Raw genomic sequence first — 17368 nt, forward strand, 5'->3', positions numbered from 1 at the left:
AGAGCCCCAGATTATAGTCCACGTCCACAGTAGCCATGGAGCATAACCTAGAGACAGGTCAAATGGAGAAAAGAGCAACATTCCAGAAGACTCAGGGCACTTCTCAAAAACCTGACACCATTGATTCAAGTTTTTCCTAGAAGTGGACTTAATCGTTATGTGTGCTTATATGTCCATTTTATTAGAATGTCCCTTGGAGGCCAATTTTTCTATGTGTCCTGTGTGTGTGTGTGTGTGTGTGTGTGTGTGTGTGTGTGTGTGTCCTATCAGAGCCCCAGAGCATCAGGATTGATTGATGACTCCATCATTGTGCACACATTTTTTATGTACAGGATCCCTATTTGGGAAGGACAATGACTGATGAATCTCACAGTCTCTTTCCATTTGTTCAAACTATCTACAAGAGGTAAAAATCCTAGAGCCTTCCTTAGAGACAGGCTTCCTGGTATGCTTCAAACACTATAAAGCCTGATCCTCACTTTATTTCAAAGATAAGAATGGGCTGACACATGCTGTGCCTAGTGCTGGGGTCACAACCTTGTAAGTTACTCACCAGTACCAGTCATTTTCCAGTGTAAGGTTTTTACATTTGACCAAAGCTCTATTGATCTGCTCGCTCATTTTCTTCATGTCGGTCATCACTTCCTCGTGCTGCATCATGAGCATCTCAGACTCAAACTTGTTCCTGTGGCAGGGCGTGGTCCAAGGATCAAATAACATTATGAATGAAGGAATCAAGAATTACATGAATTTAGACTGAATCCTGAACTACTCCAGCCTAGGACATGCCACGCCCTTAGTCCTTGGTACTGTGTGCATTTGGTATTTATTCAGTTTATTATTATGGACACAGGGACAGCAGTGCCAGGAAACAAAAGCAGGGAGCTGATTTGCTTGAGCTCCCTGACAGGGTTTGAAGGAATAGACTAGCTTGCCAAGAACATTCGAGGGTCCTGTGCCACCATCCAGGCTCCAACTTAAACCCATGAAGACTATTCTCCTGTTCTTAGGTAACAATTCTCAATCATACAATCTATTGCTACATGAAAACCCAAAGGAACATGAACAGTATTTACAGGGAAAAGAATTTATAGCACACACCAGGAGATTCCCATGTGCGTCCACCTGAGCAGATGTGAAATGTTGTACTGTTCAAAGTGAGGCTGTCAGCCACATCATTATCATGCCATGAAAATTGACACAGGATAATTCTCAGGCCAAATCAGAACACAGAATACCCAGATCTTAAATGATACACACAAACGCACTCACACATGCATACACACACACAAACTCACACAAAACACTTTCTCTCTCTCTCTCTCTCTCTCTCTCTCTCTCTCTCTCTCTCTCTCTCTCTCTCATACAATTAGAATGCCAAATAAATACAAGAGTGTGGCATTATCTCAAAATACAATCAATAAAATCAGAGAAAAGCAATGATACCCTGTTGACAGTGCAGTCACACACGTGAGGCAGCAAGAGGGATTGGGTCCCTCCAGCTCTTCACAGGACCTATTGAACCCAAAGCACCTCCACGTCAATTACAACAATGATTGGTCATAATCAGAGCACCTAGAAATTCCCACAACCCAACAACTGTCCAGGCTACTTAAACCACACAATGAGAGCTCACACACTACTACCCTTATTCCCAGACTGTGACTCAGGCCACAGGCTATGATTTACGTTTGTAGGAATCAAACAGCCTGTGCCACCATCTCATTCCCATCTGATCTTCACATTCTGATGCAATCAGGAAAGTGATTTTGACCATGAGCCCACCCTGGAGTTGTAGCCTACTGTGATGTGAGGAAATGTGGATTTAACAGAACTTGTACTGTGACTACCTGTCATTTAAATTCTTTCCTGGGTAATCTGCCAGGATTCTCCTGAGTTCATCTCTCTCCTTTTGCATCTTGTGGAGATCAGTTTTGAGGTTCTCCAAACGCTTCATTCTCTCCGCCTCAACAGGTGTCGTGGAGGGTTGGGATGATGCCTTCTGATCAGACTCTGTAGGTAGATAAACACCAGTAAACAGGCATATATGTGGATATAGTGTCAAGAAAAACTATGCTTAGTCTAAAACAGAAGTCTGAGGATGAACAGTTCTACAGATACAGTGACTCCCTGACAGAGCAAGAAAGCTATCTTTAAGCTGAACTCAGCTCAGTCCCTGTTCCCCACCATCATAGACATATGGTGACATATGCCATCATAGATATAGACCACACCTCCTACAGCCATTCTTCTGCACTCAAATTCTAAAGCTGGCCTAAACAAGAAGAATTCGAGGACCTTCTAACCTAATGTATGATGTGAGGCAGGTAAGTCCTTGAGTCCAAACTGTTTAACATCTTGAATCCCTAGTCACGTGTGTTCAAGTACAAAGTAACTGAGACCATGATATATGACCAGGAGAGTATCCCTCTTGGCATCAATTACCCACGTAATCTACAGGACACAGCTGAGAATGAAGTGCTTCCACAGCCTATCCTGAGAGAGACACTTAGTTATTCTTACAGACGCTCATTCTGGTATTCTTTGACACTGCCCATGACATTAAAGAGATCCAAGGAAAGCCCCTTGACATATAACAGTTCTTGGTTCTCTGTCAAACTAATGATCAGAAATTGTTGTGTCTGGGTCAGCCATTTAGGAAGACTGAGGCTCTAAATCATACGTCCTACTCCTGGAAGGACCAGCTCAAGCCAACCTCCTCCAGGAAGCTCCCCTTGCCCTGCCCAGTACTCACGTGACCTTCTCAAGGACCTTTCCATTCGTCTTGTTCTCCAACGTGATAGAAGGCTGGCCTCCCTCTGCCTTGGTCTGGTCTCTGCACGGATATGATTGTCCCTCCGAAAGAGACTGAGGATCCTGGAGAACATGCCTCCTCGGGAACCCATTAGGAAATGAAGGGAAATGGCTCAGGCAGTTGGTGTCACCGCAACACTGCTGACATCACAGAACATTCTAGTGTTTCCTGGATACAAGAGAATTTCCAGGGAAGACACTACCGGTGATGTTACTGGGAAATGCCATAGCTTACTTGCTGACTACCTCCACCCAGATTGACCAGTTTCTGCAGTGGCTTTTCCAGAGAATCACTTTTGAGCCAGGGAACACCCATTCGCACACTCTCCTTCCACAACTTCAGAGTTCTCACTGCTTCATTACAACTCAGTTGCTGGGGAGAGGGAGAGTTGGTTAAAGCCTGGATATGGACAGAACATCTTTGTTAACAGCCAAAATCTAAAGACCTTGGATGATGAATATTCTTCTTCCTGAAATGTATAAACCCAGGATCCAGGGTCCATGTGTGTGACATATAATCCAATTCCCACAATTTTTTCTGTTCCCTAGAGGCCAATATTTCTTTTCCTACACCTTTAAATGTATGCAAGTTGGAGAATGTTGTTTCATGGACTGTGCCTTGGGAGGAGGAATGGTTTCAAAATATTCACCCATGTTTTTTCCTGAAATCTCTGTCTTACAATCCCATTTTGTGCAATGGAACCTCGCTTTTTCTGGCAACATAGGTGCTCACATCTAGGACAAACATCAAACTGTAAACTTTCTGTCCATTCTTAAAAGTTAAAATCCCCAAAAGTGAGGGACCTGAGACCCAGCGAGAGCCATGGAGGGGCAGAATGCAGAGGTGCTGCTGGCCAAGGAAGAGCAGGAGGAAGCAGAGAAGCTGTAGCACATCATGGTGCACAGGAGCTAGAACTGGAGTTTGACCTGGGCAACCTGCTGGCTTCACTCAGAGGACCTACAGGGTGCTCAACCATCATTTATAACTCGGTATCTGGTGCCCTCATCTGGCCACCGAGGGAACTGCATTCAGAGGAACCACAGACAAAAGTCATCCAAAGAACAATTCACCAAAATAAATAAAAATGAATACATTTTTCTTTCAAAAAGACATACAAAAGTATGGGCAAGTCAAACAAAACCCAAAGAAACACAAGAAATGAAATATTTCACAACAACCCAAGAGTGCAAGAAACAGCATAAAAACAATCTCTTAACCCTATAATAATTCTATATGTATTTCTTGAAATAGCAGTTGCAGTAAGCAACCAGGCTGCAATGCTCTTATAAGTTCCATAGCCTCATCAACCCTTCATAACAATCTCCACCTATTTGATTTTTCCTTAATTACAAATATGTGTGAGTTAGAATCCTGCATCTCTCTGTGATCGAACTGTAAACTGTAGCCAATGTAACACTGGCAATCATTAACCACACTCTTTAAGTTTCCCTTATAACACCTGAGCACAGCCATAACTTTGGAAAGCAACATTCACCCTCCACCAAACTATCTATCCTCCAAAATCCAGTCTCTCCAAAACACCAAGTCCATTCCTCATGCTATAAAGTATGACGGCCAAGCCTTGCATATGAACGAACGATGCTGCAGGCTCTAATACCCCAACAAAGAGACATTGCCCTAAATTCTTTTATAAGTCCGGTTTCCATGATAAGAGTTATATTCAAATAGTATCCCAATCTAGACCTGTTCCCCTGGGTTGGCTCATGGCACTTGTTGTCTAGAATGACTCCAGTTTTAAGCCAACTTTCTGTTACCAATGTTACAAATTTTTAACCATACCCAATAACCTAAAAGCCAGTAACCTATAGCCAAGAAATGTAGAGCGTATTATATATTTAAAACCAAACAGAAAAAAATGAAGTGATTACACATAACTTTAGTATTTAGATCAAACACCATTCTTACTTTTTGTAGCTGTCATTTTTAAAAGAAGCACCTTATTACCTGTTGAATCCAGTAATCACAATCTAAGATTTTTCTAAGAGAAACAGACATCAGCTCCATTACCATAGAAGCTTTGAAGCTGCTGGCACCTTGAAGGCCAGCTAGTGTAGACATTTAGCCAGCCCCCTGGGGAGCTTCCCCAGTGGACAGACCTATGCTCCTAGCTACATTCCTCCATTGAGGCCGGATTCAGTCAGAGACATGCATGACAGTTAACACCAGAGATAACCAGTTATCTAGGATGCAGGGCTCCAAAGGTCAATTGAAACTCTTTTTATTTATTTGTTTCTTTCTTGAAAGGACTTAAAACTAAATCAAGGGGGGAATCAACCAGCATTTAAAGTTTTCACCATTTTTTTTCTCTTAAACCTGAAACACAAAACATTCAAGCAACGAGAAGCAAAAACCCAGACATAAATTGACATCCGTGGACAGCTTGGTGCACCAAGGACAGACAACAGACATAGAGGGAAGGAGCTAGATGGTGTCCCACCAAAAGGTCCCAGATATCGTACTTAAAGGACCCAGAACCAGAGATAAGCACTTCTCCAATAGGAGCCAGCAAGGAGCCAGGACGTCTGCCTCCCTCCTTCTGTCCCCAGGAGAGCTCCAAAAAAGCTTAAGCTCATTTTCCTTCTTTCACCAAAGCATCTGTGGAGAGTCCAGAAGGACTGTTTTTCTCTTAAACCCATTTTCTCTCTTGTCTAGGGTATAAACGGTCTCTAGTCAGGGTCCAAAGACTAAAAGCATCTATGAGAATTGACATCACTTCTTTAGGTTTTAGCATAACTCTAAAAGAACACATACACAAAAAACATCATCATTCCCTTGTCGCTTTTTACAAGGTTTACTCACCACTAGCCCAAATCTTTATTTTTCGTTGCACATGATTTCAATTCTGGTGGTCCTTCTGGATCTTGATTACTGAGGCCTTTTGTGGCCCATTTTCCCCTCTATATCCCTCCTTTTTCACCGGCCGGATTCCTGGCATGATCTCATTGAGTTGTCCTCTCCAATCCCAGTGGAACCTCCATTTGGGACCCCTGCATCATTACCACACTAGAACCGGTCGTGGGCCTGCGAGAAAGCCGTCCAGGCTTTACTGAGATTTCCTTACATACAAGAGGCAAAAGCAGTGGTAAAGTACTAGACGCGTCTCAAAGTAGCAGGTGGAAGACCCCACCAGGAACCAGGAAATAACGTCCTGGAAAGTCCCCACCCCAAAACAGGGCAAGAGCAGCTGCCAAGGTCATCAACAACCTCTGGCCACAGCAGGCTGAAAGGCTCAGCCAGGGGGAAGGGAAACACCCCAGGGTAGGGCCCAACACTTGTGTTTATAGCAAGATAAAAAGAGAGTTTTTTACAGAAAACACCAACCGCCAAACGTATTCAGTAAGTTAGGGTTAGTATTTGGTTTATTTTAGTAGCGGGACGCTGGGTGTCATTCTGTCCTCATATGTTCACTGAAGTGTCGGACCTTACACGGTAAATGTGTTAATGCTGAAAGAAAGGTAGGTTCACAGGGTGCTACAGCAATCACAGTACACTAGGCAGGCCAAGTTCCCTTTTGTCTTTTATTGCATATTTTTTATGTGCATTTCAAATGTTATTCCCTTTCCTGGATCCCCAAACAGAAGTCCCCTATCGAATCCCCCTTCCATTCTTCTCTAAGGGTTTCCCTACCCGTCTGCCCACCTTCCTCCCCCCATATTCCCCTAAACTGGAAGGTCCAGCCTTGGCAGGACCAAGGGCTTCTCCTTCCACTGGTGCCCAACAAGGCTGTCCTCTGCTACACATGCAGCTGGAGCCCTGGGTCAGTCCATGTATAGTCTTTGGGTAGTGGCTTAATCCCTGAAAGCTCTTGGTTGGCATTGTTGTTCTTATGGGGTTGCAAGCCCCTTCAGCTCTTTGAATCTTTTCTCTAATTCCCCAACGGGGATCCTGCTTTCAGCTCAATGGTTTGCTGCTAGCGTTGGCCTCTATTTGACATGCTCTGGCTGTGCCTCTCAGGAGACAGCTACATCTGACTCCTGTCAGCATGTACTTCTTAGCTTTATCAATCTTATCTAGTTTTGGTGGTCATATATATGGGCTGTATACCAATGTGAGGCAGTCTCTGCTCCAAACTTTGCTTCCATACCCCCTCCTATGAATGCTTTTGTTCCCCCATTTAAGAAAGAGTGAAGCATGTGCACTTTGGTTGTTCTTCTTGAGATTCATGTTGTCTGTGGATTGTAGCTTGTATAATTTAAGCTTTTGGGCTAATACCCACTTATCAGTGAGTGAATACCATGTTTGTTTTCCTGTGATTGGGTTACCTCACTCAGGATGATATTTTCTAGTTCAATCCATTTGCCTATGAGTTTCATGAAGTCATCGTTTTTGATAGCTGAGTAGTAGTCCATTGTGTAGATGTACCACATTTCCCTTATCTATTCCTCTGTTGAAGGGCATCTGGGTTCTTTCCAGCTTCTGGCTATTATAAATAAGGCTGCTGTGAACATAGTGGAGCACGTGTCCTTCTTGCATGTTGGAGCATCTTTTGGGAATATGCCCAGGAGTGATATAGCTGGGTCCTCAGGTACTGCAATGTCCAATTTTCTGAGGAACCTCCAAACTGATTTTCAGAATGCTTGTACCAGTTTGGAATCCCACCAACAATGGAGGGGTGGTCCTCTTTCTCCACATCCTCACCAGCATCTGTTGCCATCTGAGTTTTTGGTCTTAGCCATTCTGACTGGTGTGAGGTGGAACTCAGGGTTGTTTTGATTTGCATTTCCCTGATGACTAAAGATGTTGAGCATTTCTTTAGGTGCTTCTCAGGAATTCGATATTCCTCAGCTGGGAATTCTTTGTTTAGCTTTGTACCCCATTTTTAATAGGGTACTTTGGCTCTCTGCAGTCTAACTAGTTGAGTTCTTTATAGATTTTGGATATGAGCCCTGTATCAAATAAATTGGTAAAGAATCTTTTCCTAATGTGTTGGTTGCCATTTTGTCCTAATCACAGTGTCCTTTACCTTACAGAAACTCTGCAGTTTTATGAGATCCCGTTTGTTGATTCTTGATCATAGAGCATAATCCATTGGTGTTTCGTTCAGGAAATTGTACCCATTGCCCATGTGATCGAAATTCTTCTTCACGGTTTCTTCTAAATAGTAAGCAGAACTTACACTATGACTTCTGCAGTTGATGGTTTCTGCACAAAACATTGTGTTTTTTCCTATATAGAGATGGCCTCAGTCTGAGATATGTAAAGTTACCTGAAAAGGGGAATAAGATGAGGAACACTCTCCTGGGTACTGGCACAGAGAGGGCCACACAGGCTTGCTCAGTTCATTGTATTTTCTCTAGCATCTATGTTACATTAATTTGAGCAATAACAAATTATACTGCACTCTCTGAAATGTAGTAGTGATGATATGGTAAAATAATGATGTAGGGAGTAACCCTAACATCGCTCATCAAACCCTGTTGTTCTCTGGGAAGAAGTTTGTGGAGTCTGCCAAGGAGCCAAGGTGGGTGCCTGGGAGGAGAGATAAACCTCTATGAGTGTCCTGGTGGGGAGTGGGAGCTCCAGTTGATGTCTCCCTAAACTCCCCTGGGCTGGTCTTCCTCTGCTGGTTCACACCCCTCACCCCCTCACTGGTAAAGCTGCTCTGGCCCTCCCCTCCCCCTCCATCTCTCATGCTGCATGGGCTGAGCTCCCAGTGTTGGCCTCCTTTTCATCCTGCTGATGCTGGCTGCAGTCCTGTGTCCTGCGTTCCCCATTGGTACACTCTCTCCTGCCTGCTACAGGAGACAAAACATTTTGTTAAAGGCTCAGAAAATTTCTCTTCTTTTTAGTATTGTTTTCATTAGTGTGTGTGTGTGTGTGTGTGTGTGTGTGTGTGTGTGTGTGTGCGCACACAGGTGCACTTGTGTGCAGGAGAGAGGACAACCTTGAGTGTCACGTTAGGGATGCCATCTACATGGTCTCCTGCTGGCTTAGAATTTACTTGCCACATAGTCTAGACTGCTGGCCAGAAAGTCCTAGGGAACTCACTGCCTCTCTTGGTTTTGTCTTTTTGTTTTTGATTTTGTTTATTGTTGTTTTCAACATGAGTTCTGCGAATCCACCTCCGGTCCTAATGCTAGCAAAGCACATTCTTTACTGGTTGACCCATCCTCAGTCCTATAGATTAGGTATGTATGTATGTATGTATGTATTTATTTATGTATTTTTGAGGCAGGGTCTCAACGGGTAGCCCTAGCTTTCTTGGAACCTGCAGTGTAGACTGGGCTATCCTCAGACCCACAGAGATCCATCTGCTCATGTCTCCTGAGTGCCGGGATTTAAGTTGCGTACCACCCGGCATGTCCACTTACAAGCCGTTTTTCTTTTTTTATCATATCCAGATTATTTTCAAATTATATCTGCGCATATAAGTTCTAGCCTTTTATCCTTTGCTTAACTCTGTTTTCATAACTCAGAGCCAGCAGTGAGCCTGCAATGCAGCAGATGTGTGAGCCTCCTTTCTCTGAGGTGACTTGTGGGCCAGCCGGATGCTGCAGGGTTCATTAGCTTGGACAGGGATTGCATGACTACGGTGAGTGGTTACACACACTTTGCACTAACATTTCTTTCATGATCCTATGGATGGAAATGTTTGGAGACATATAGAAGTTCTATGATTGGAACCAAATCATCTGTCTGTAAAGCCTCAAAAATGTTTTGTACACTCTCCCTCCAGATTAGAGACTTAGAGGCCTCCTATGGACAGGGCTACTTTGTTGGGAGGGTTAAAAGGAGGACAGTTTATGTTATGGAACTGGTTACATAGTTTAACTGAACTTGACTTAACTTTGTACATGGTATCTGTGTATAATTTCACATTTTTTCTAGATTTCCCAGTTCTGGTGAGTCATGATTTTTTAGTTTCCTCATTTTCTGTTGGTATTTTTCCCCTTTCATTACAGATTGTGTTACTTTGGATACAATCGTTGTGACTTTGAATTAGTTTGTCTAAAGGTTTCTCTATCTTACTGAGGTTTTCAAAGAACCGGTTCTTGGTTTTCTTGATTCTTTGTATCTTTCTCTGTGTTTCTATTTCTTTTTCTTAATCTTTAGTACTGCACAACATTTTCTTTTAAAATACAGTCTCTTCTGAGGCAGACAGACCATAACTACAGAGCATCATCAGACAGGAGATAAACAGGATGTACAAGATACAGCAAAATGAGGTAGAAATGTGTCACAACTGAGAGAGGATCCCAAACCAATGTTAGCAGAGGGGATGGAGGGCCAGTGTGCCCTCCCCTGTGCTCTATCCCTGGATTCTTTGCTATGACCCCAACATTGCTAGGGCTCAACCTGCCCTGCCATTCTGCCCTGCCATCCTGCCCCATGCTCGTGGGGTAGGTGCTGCCGCTGGGGACTATCTTCTTGTGAAAAGCTTCCAAACCTGGAAACAGAAAGAGCCCAGCAAAGCAAGTGTGGGGACCTTAGGTACTGGTCCATTATCTCTTACCTAGCCCCTTGTGATGCTGCTGCCTGAAAGGACAGCTGGGTTCCCAACCTCACTTCCCTGCCCTGGTATCCCCACCCCCACCCCAAGATCTTAGAGATTCCCCTACTCTGTGCCCCATGGAGGGTCATCTGCAGCATCACTCGAGGCTACTTTGAGGTATCCAGTCCTGCACTTGGTTGGCTGGCTCCAAGGAGCGGCTTGCAGAGAACAAACATGAAGGGGACACAGCAACTCCCCTGTTCACCCTCCTCTGCTCACATCTGCCCTCAGCACTCCGCCCCTGCCATGTCTCTCATGGCAGCCTGAGCATCCAGAAAATGACGGGTAGGAGCTGTAGGGGCAAAGCAGGGAGGTTAAGGTGGGACAAAGATGGGGGGAGGGGGTCCTTTCTTGCACCAAAGATTGTGAAATGGCCTGAGGGGCCAAGGAGGTGAAGCCTTGTCAAGAGAAGGAGCAGGAGGGATGTGGTTTGCAGAGAAGGGCTCTGGACCAGAATCATAGGAAAACACCCAGTTGCCTCCAGGCCCTCCAGGTCTAGCCAGACCCAGCACTCCACAGGGACAAGTAGACATCCCCACATAGAGACACAGAAACCTTTCCAGGGCACTGCTCTGCCTTGTCACAGGTGGCCTGGGTCCTAGTAATCAATAGTTTGCCCAGCCAGACTTGTGGCCAGATCACATTCATGCCTGAGGAAATCCTCTTAGCTTTTTATTGAGCATCTCTGACAGAACCTACTTTCAGTCACATAGCCTGAGAACCTTCTGCCTGGGTCATCTCTAAGGCAGGAAATGGACAAGAGTACCCCAACTCTCTGGAAGGTTTGCAGACCACTGGAAGCTGAGGACTGGGGCCCAAGGTGGAGAATGGCAAGAAAGCAGCAAGCCCCTTCCTCTGGGGCCTCTGACCCATCCTCACCTCTTGCTTGCAAGCTAGTCCTGGGGAGGAAGCTCTTAGATACATTGTTTCTATCACTGGAACAGCAGTATGGGGCTCATGTCTGGTCTTCCTCATTAGCCCAAACCTCTCTGGTCTGGGAGAATCTACTCCCCAGGGACGGGGCTTGTGGTAATAGGAGAGCAGCCAAACTCAAACACTCTTTCTGAGGTCAGTTTCTTCCTGAATTGTCAAAATAAAACAAAACACATCAAATACAAAATACATATTACAAAAATAAGAGACCTAAATTATTAAGCAACCTGCATTTCTGGGACTTCCCCTCAAAAAAAAAAAATGAACAAACCAAAGAGCAAAACAAAAGCCTTCTTTGGGTAGTTTTTATCCTTGTCCCACCCCTAAGACCCCAAGATATCAGGTGGGTAGGGTACAGAGGAGGCCTGGGGTACCTGGTCCACCTTTCTCAGCCTCCAGGGAAAAAGAACTTCTGCCAAGAGTCTCTGCAGTGTTAATCAGAACATGAGGGAGGGTGGGTTAAAGCACAGCGTCAGGGAGACACAGGGTGAGGCAGAGACAGAAGCAGAGGGTGATAGATGGGGGTGGGAAGGAGGAGCTGAAAAGGAAGGGGTAAGTGACAAAACCCTGAGGAGGAAACTAGGCCAGTACTGAGAAAGTAGAATGGGAAAGTAGGGTGTGGTCCAGAGGACAAGAGACAGAGGTTAAGGAGAGAGAGCAGGAGTTCCTTAGGCCCCGATGCCAACTCATGTCAGGTGTGTCTGGTCTGCCCAGCAGAGATGGCGAACCTCCTGTCCACAATAAATAGGAAAAACTTGAGTCCACCAGCGCTTATGGCATCAATCTGCAGGCAATTTCCTTCCCATTTAAAAAAAAATCCACCAGGAGAGCCTTTCTTCTCCCACCCCACATTCATCACTCCTTTGGCCAAAGACATCTCCACCTCAGTCCCCCCACGCCCCAGGCAGAGTTGACTTCCTCTGCCACCCTCAGTGTCAGGACCCATACAGTTTGTCCCACTCAAATAATGAATACAGCTCCTTGGGAGGAGCCCGAGGGCCCACCTTGGCTAGAGCAGCCTCCATGTCTTTGTAGGAGAGGGACCTGTGCACTCTGGAGAGGCTGGCCTGGGCTGCTGCCTGCTGACACAACTGCCCCAGCTCACCCCAAAGAAGCCCTGGGTGCCCTGCACTAGGAGGCCAGCTCCAGCTCCCTCAGAGCACAGCAAAGGCTGCCTGCAGGAGGTGCACACCCTTGACAGGGCAGGAGGCCACCAGGCCTTTTCCCATATGCTCAGCAGCGTGTTACCAAGCTGGGTGGCAAGGCAGTGCCCCAGCAGCGCCTTGCATCAGCCGCGGGGCCTGAAGAACAGCGCCATCCGCGGAGGGTGCCCTGACCAGCCATGTCTAACCAATGCACCAGGCGCCCACAGTCCACCATCCTGCCACTCTCCAGCTCCAGCGCCCTGGGTCCACTCCTTTGGCGGGCTCCCCTGATGGCTCCTGGGAGCCTCTGTGCATGGCAGGAACATGCTCTGCAAACTTGTCACAGGGCTCCAGCTGCGGGTTGTAGGCAGGGGAGCCGGGGACCTTGAGAGCACCGCTGCTGCCATCCTCTGTCGCCCCGGGTGGCTTAGCTTTCTCCCAACACTGGACATCTTCTGAGGTGGGCTACTACCCTTACTTGCGGTAGCGGGTCTCCGTGCCCTCGTCCACCCCCTTGTGCTTCAGCAAAACTCCATGGGCTGGAAGCCGTAGGGCGTGGACTGGGGTGGCATGGGCACAGGCAGGGACGTGGGCCTTGCCCAGAGGGTAAGTAGGGCGTGAGCAGCAAGGCGGGTGGTGCGAGTGCGCGTCTTAGCTGGGCTAAGCAGCATAGCCGGCCACCAGGTAGTTAGTTGTAGGGTGGCGCTGAGGGCCCATAGCTGGTTGGCGCCACTGGAGGTAGGAGTGCAGCCCGGAGCCCTGTGCTTGTCTGAGCACCTTTTCAGGATGCCAGGTTCCCGCTTCCGTGGCCTGCGGGTATGATTATGATAACCTGCCCAAGACATCCGTTGTCATAGCATTTTATAATGAAGCCTGGTCCACACTCCTTCAGACAGTTTACAGTGTTCTCGAGACTTCCCCTGATATCCTGCTGGAGGAGGTCATTCTGGTAGATGACTACAGCGACAGAGATCACCTGAAGGAGCCCCTGGTCAAGAGCTTCACAGCTGCCCTAGGTGCACCTGATCCCTGCTAGCAAGAGAGGACCTAGTGCAAGCCGGCTACTGGGAGCCTTTGCGGCCAGGGGCGAAGTGCTGAGGTTTCTGGACTGTCACTGTGACTGTCATGAGGGGTGGCTGGAGTCCCTGCTGCAGAGGATCCACGAGAAGGAGTCGGCCGTGGTGTGCCCGGTTATCGATGTCATTGACTGGAACACCTCTGAGTACCTGGGCAACTCCGGAGAGCCCCAGATTGGTGGCTTTGACTGGCGCCTAGTATTCACGTGGCAGGTGGTCCCTTGGCGGGAGCGGAAGTTGATGCGGACTCCTATTGACATTATCAGGTCTCCAACTATGGCTGGGGGACTGTTTGTTGTGAGTAAGAGATATTTTGAATACCTGGGGTCTTATGATACCGGAATGGAAGTCTGGGGAGGAGAAAACCTTGAATTCTCCTTTAGGATCTGGCAGTGTGGTGACTCTGGAAACACACCCTTACTCCCACGTGGGCCACGTCTTCCCTAAGCAAGCTCCCTATTCACGCAGCAAGGCTCTAGCCAACAGTGTCCGAGCTGCAGAAGTGTGGACGGATGAACTTAAAGAACTCTACCACCCCCGAAACCCCCAGCCCGCCTGGAACCCTCTGGGGAGCTGACAGAGAGAAAGAAGCTTCAGCCCAAGCTCCAGTGTGAAGACTTAAAGCGGTTCCTGGCTACACTGTACCCAGAACTGCATGTGCCAGAGGACAGGCCTGGTTTCTTCGGGAAGCTTGAGAACAGAGGACTACGGGGGTACTGCCTGGACTATAATCCTCCCAGTGAAAACAATGTGGAAGGCCACCAGGTCCTTTTGTACCTCTGCCACGGGATGGGTCAGAACCAGTTTTTCGAGTGTACATCCCGGCAAGAAATACGGTATAACACCCGCCAGCCCCAGGTCTGCATAGCAGTGGAGGAAGGGAAGGATCCTTATCCCGGATCTCTGGAAAGATACCGTTCCAGAGAATCAAGAGTTCATCCTACAGGAGGACGGCACGTTAGTCTACAAGCAGAGCGGGAAATGTGTGGAGGCCACAGAGGAGGAGTTCAACTCTGCCTTTGCTCCGAACTTGCGAGACTGTAGCAACTCAGACAGCCAGAGGTGGTCCTTCAAGGAGCACATGTCATAGTGCACGGCCTTGTCAGGGAAGGAGCCCACCGCAGCTGTGGGCTGTGTGCCCAGTGAGAGGGACAAAGTACGTGGTTGTCATCTGTGAATGTGTTGGACTCCACAACAATGTGAATTATATTTGTACAGATTTGGAAAACTTTAAAAATGTCTTCCAGTATCCCGTTTTCTAAGGGCCGTCCTAAGATGCTGCCTTTGGTATTTGGGAAGCTTAATGCACGAACTGCATTTTACCCATGGTGCCTTTTATTCTCATTAGCAGAAAGGGGAAATATTTTACTTTGTTACTTACGAAGCTTCCCGGGTGTTTAGTATACTTGACACAAACTGGTAATACCTCAAATGTCGACTGGTAATACCTCAATGTCATCAAGTTAGAGTTCTCTCAGGGGGATGAGATGGACACTAGAAATACTGTCTTAATTTCGTTTGGTGTGAGTGGGTGGGACAGTCTAGATTTATACAAGAAAGAATGCTTTTTGCTTATGTGCTGATGCCACAGTCAAACCTCCATCATAACGCTCAGACTGACCCAAACAGGCTCACCATCTCTGAAAGCTCAAAGAAAGAATATGGTTTGCCAAGGTCCTACAAACTTGCGAGTGTGCATTTCCAGCAATGTCTAGTGGGAGGATGTCTAGTGACTTAGGAGGACTTAACTACTGTGACTGGAAAAAGCATTTATATCATTTCTAGTTTTTAATCAACAAATGACAGTTCCAGGGAGAAACGTAATGTTCTACATGAAACTCAACTTTAAAGTTTTTCCCTAAATACTATTTGATTTTTTAATATATTATCTATAATAGTATTTGGTAATAGATATAATTATTAAAATAGTATCTGATTATTGAGAGTTTGTCATGAGGCAGCTGCTGTGGCCATGATGGATAATCCTGATGTCTCAGTGGTTCTAGATCAGCTACAGTGACCTGAGGGTGTGGGTCTCTGGCTAGAGTGCCTGCCTACCACGTATGAAGCCCTGGGTTAAGTTCCCAGAACCCCATTTACAGAAATCAGCTTGTCTGCACACCCCTAATCCCTGCACTTGGGAAGTGGAGGCATGGGAATCAGAAGTTTAGGGTTATCACTGTCCACACAGAGAGTTTGAGGTGAGGCTGCGCTACATGAGACCCTGTCTCAGGACAACATCAGTCAGAAGGTAGACTGCGGACCTTATTTTTGTCCCGGTCAATTGCGAAAACACAAGTGTGATTGATTAAAAGTGTCACTGCATTTCTCCAAAAAAAAAAAATCTTGGCATAACTCGAACCGAGCAAGTGAAAAACCATATGGCAAGAAATAGAAGTCTCTTAGGAATGCAATGAAAGAGGACCTCAGAGGATGGGAGGTTTCCTGTGTTCAGGGATCATCGTGAAGGAACATGGTTAAAAAAAGGTCATCTAAAAAAAAACAGTCTCCAGATTAAAAAATCTCCATCAAAATGCAACTCAATTCTTCACAAAAAAAAAAAAAAGAAAAAGAAAAAGAAAGAAAGAACAGCCCAAACAATTCTCAACAATATAAGAACTTCGGCGCAAATCGCCATTCCGGCAGGAAGATGTACTGCAGAGAAACAGTGAGAAAAACCTTAGTGGTGATGGTAACACAGACAGGTGGAGGAGTGAACTAGAATTGAAGACCCTTAAATAAACCCACACACCTATGATCACTTGATCTTTGACGATGATTCCAAAACAACTGAATGGAAAACAGAAAGCATTTTAAGAATGACGCTACCTTCAGTGGTGGTCTGCATGTAGCAGAGTGCAAATTGATCCATTTCTATTTCTTTCTACAAATTTCAAGTCCAAGTGGATCAAGGACATTAACATAAACCCAGATCTGCAGAAGCTAATAGAAGGGAAAGTGTTGGACAGTGCCTAGAACACATTTGCACATTGATAATATATTTATGTTTTCAACAGAGATTTTGACATATGTCTCCATAAGGACCAGATATACATTGTCTGTTACTTAGATTAACTGAAGATTGAACTCCATAAGTTTTGTGACTCATTTTTATTGAAATTTCACATAGATGAACCCAATCGATATTTTATCTTCTGTCCTTGCACCCATAATAAATCTTTAGTTACCTCGATAAAAATTTTGAAAAAATAATTTGTATTTCTACTCCATTAGGCTTCAGTTCACTGCCTCAAATGACTCTCAATATCAGCTGTCCCTCTCTATGTTCCCTCCACTGCCACCCTCGCCCTGTACTTCACATTCAACATTCCTGTCCTGACACTGTCCCTCAGCATCCATGAGTGAATTTGTACTTCCCTAAATGGGGACAGTCTGGCCAACATCCCTAGACCCTCACACTCAACTGATCACACAGTCACACAGATTGAAGAATTAACATTCAGATTAAAGTGAATACGAATCCCATTTGTCCTCATTGATCTGGATTACCACATCCAGGATGATTTTACAATATCCATTCATTGTCCTGAAAATTACATGCTTTCCTTTTTCCTTTTTGTAGTTATTGATCAGCAATCTAGTCTGGAAATGCACCATTCTTTCTTTATGCACTCATCTCGTAAGGGACCACTTGAATATTTCCAAATTCTGAATATTATAAGAGAGCTTCACTGAACATGGTGGAGAAAGGGTGTGTATACTAGGATGAGTCAACATTAGGATATATGCCTTGGTGTTGTGTCTTGAGGTTTACCCATTACCACCTTCCTGAAGAAACTGCATTCTGATTTCCAAAGTTGCTACAGAAATTTGCATTGCAAATCTACAGGAGACTCTCAATGTTCCCCTTGCTCCATACCCAGTA

At 45.7% G+C, this 17368-nt stretch overlaps 1 protein-coding gene and 1 pseudogene across 1 annotated transcript; one reads left to right on the plus strand and one right to left on the minus strand.

Moving 5' to 3' along the window:
* Positions 1-549: 549 nt before the first annotated feature.
* LOC134482258 (disks large homolog 5-like) lies at positions 550-2946 on the minus strand. Its single transcript, XM_063274946.1, has 3 exons — positions 2756-2946; positions 1851-2013; positions 550-685 (listed from the first exon to the last, which is right to left on the minus strand). The coding sequence occupies exons 1-3, from the start codon at positions 2904-2906 to the stop codon at positions 550-552; spliced, it is 450 nt and encodes a 149-aa protein (XP_063131016.1). The 5' UTR covers positions 2907-2946.
* Positions 2947-12976: 10030 nt separating this feature from the next.
* On the plus strand, positions 12977-14572 carry Galnt12-ps3 (polypeptide N-acetylgalactosaminyltransferase 12, pseudogene 3; annotated as a pseudogene).
* Positions 14573-17368: the final 2796 nt, after the last annotated feature.

Source organism: Rattus norvegicus, chromosome 15 (assembly GCF_036323735.1).
Source record: "Rattus norvegicus strain BN/NHsdMcwi chromosome 15, GRCr8, whole genome shotgun sequence".
Taxonomy (NCBI): domain Eukaryota; kingdom Metazoa; phylum Chordata; class Mammalia; order Rodentia; family Muridae; genus Rattus; species Rattus norvegicus.

Bases quoted from the DNA above. Each gene is read 5' to 3' on its own strand.
- LOC134482258 (XM_063274946.1), bottom strand. From the start codon at position 2,906: ATGGGTTCCCGAGGAGGCATGTTCTCCAGGATCCTCAGTCTCTTTCGG. The intron at 2,014-2,755 runs GTGAGTACTGGG...ATCTACCTACAG, and splicing joins AAGGTCCTTGAGAAGGTCAC to AGTCTGATCAGAAGGCATCA. The intron at 686-1,850 runs GTAGTCACAGTA...GCCCTGCCACAG, and splicing joins GGAAAGAATTTAAATGACAG to GAACAAGTTTGAGTCTGAGA.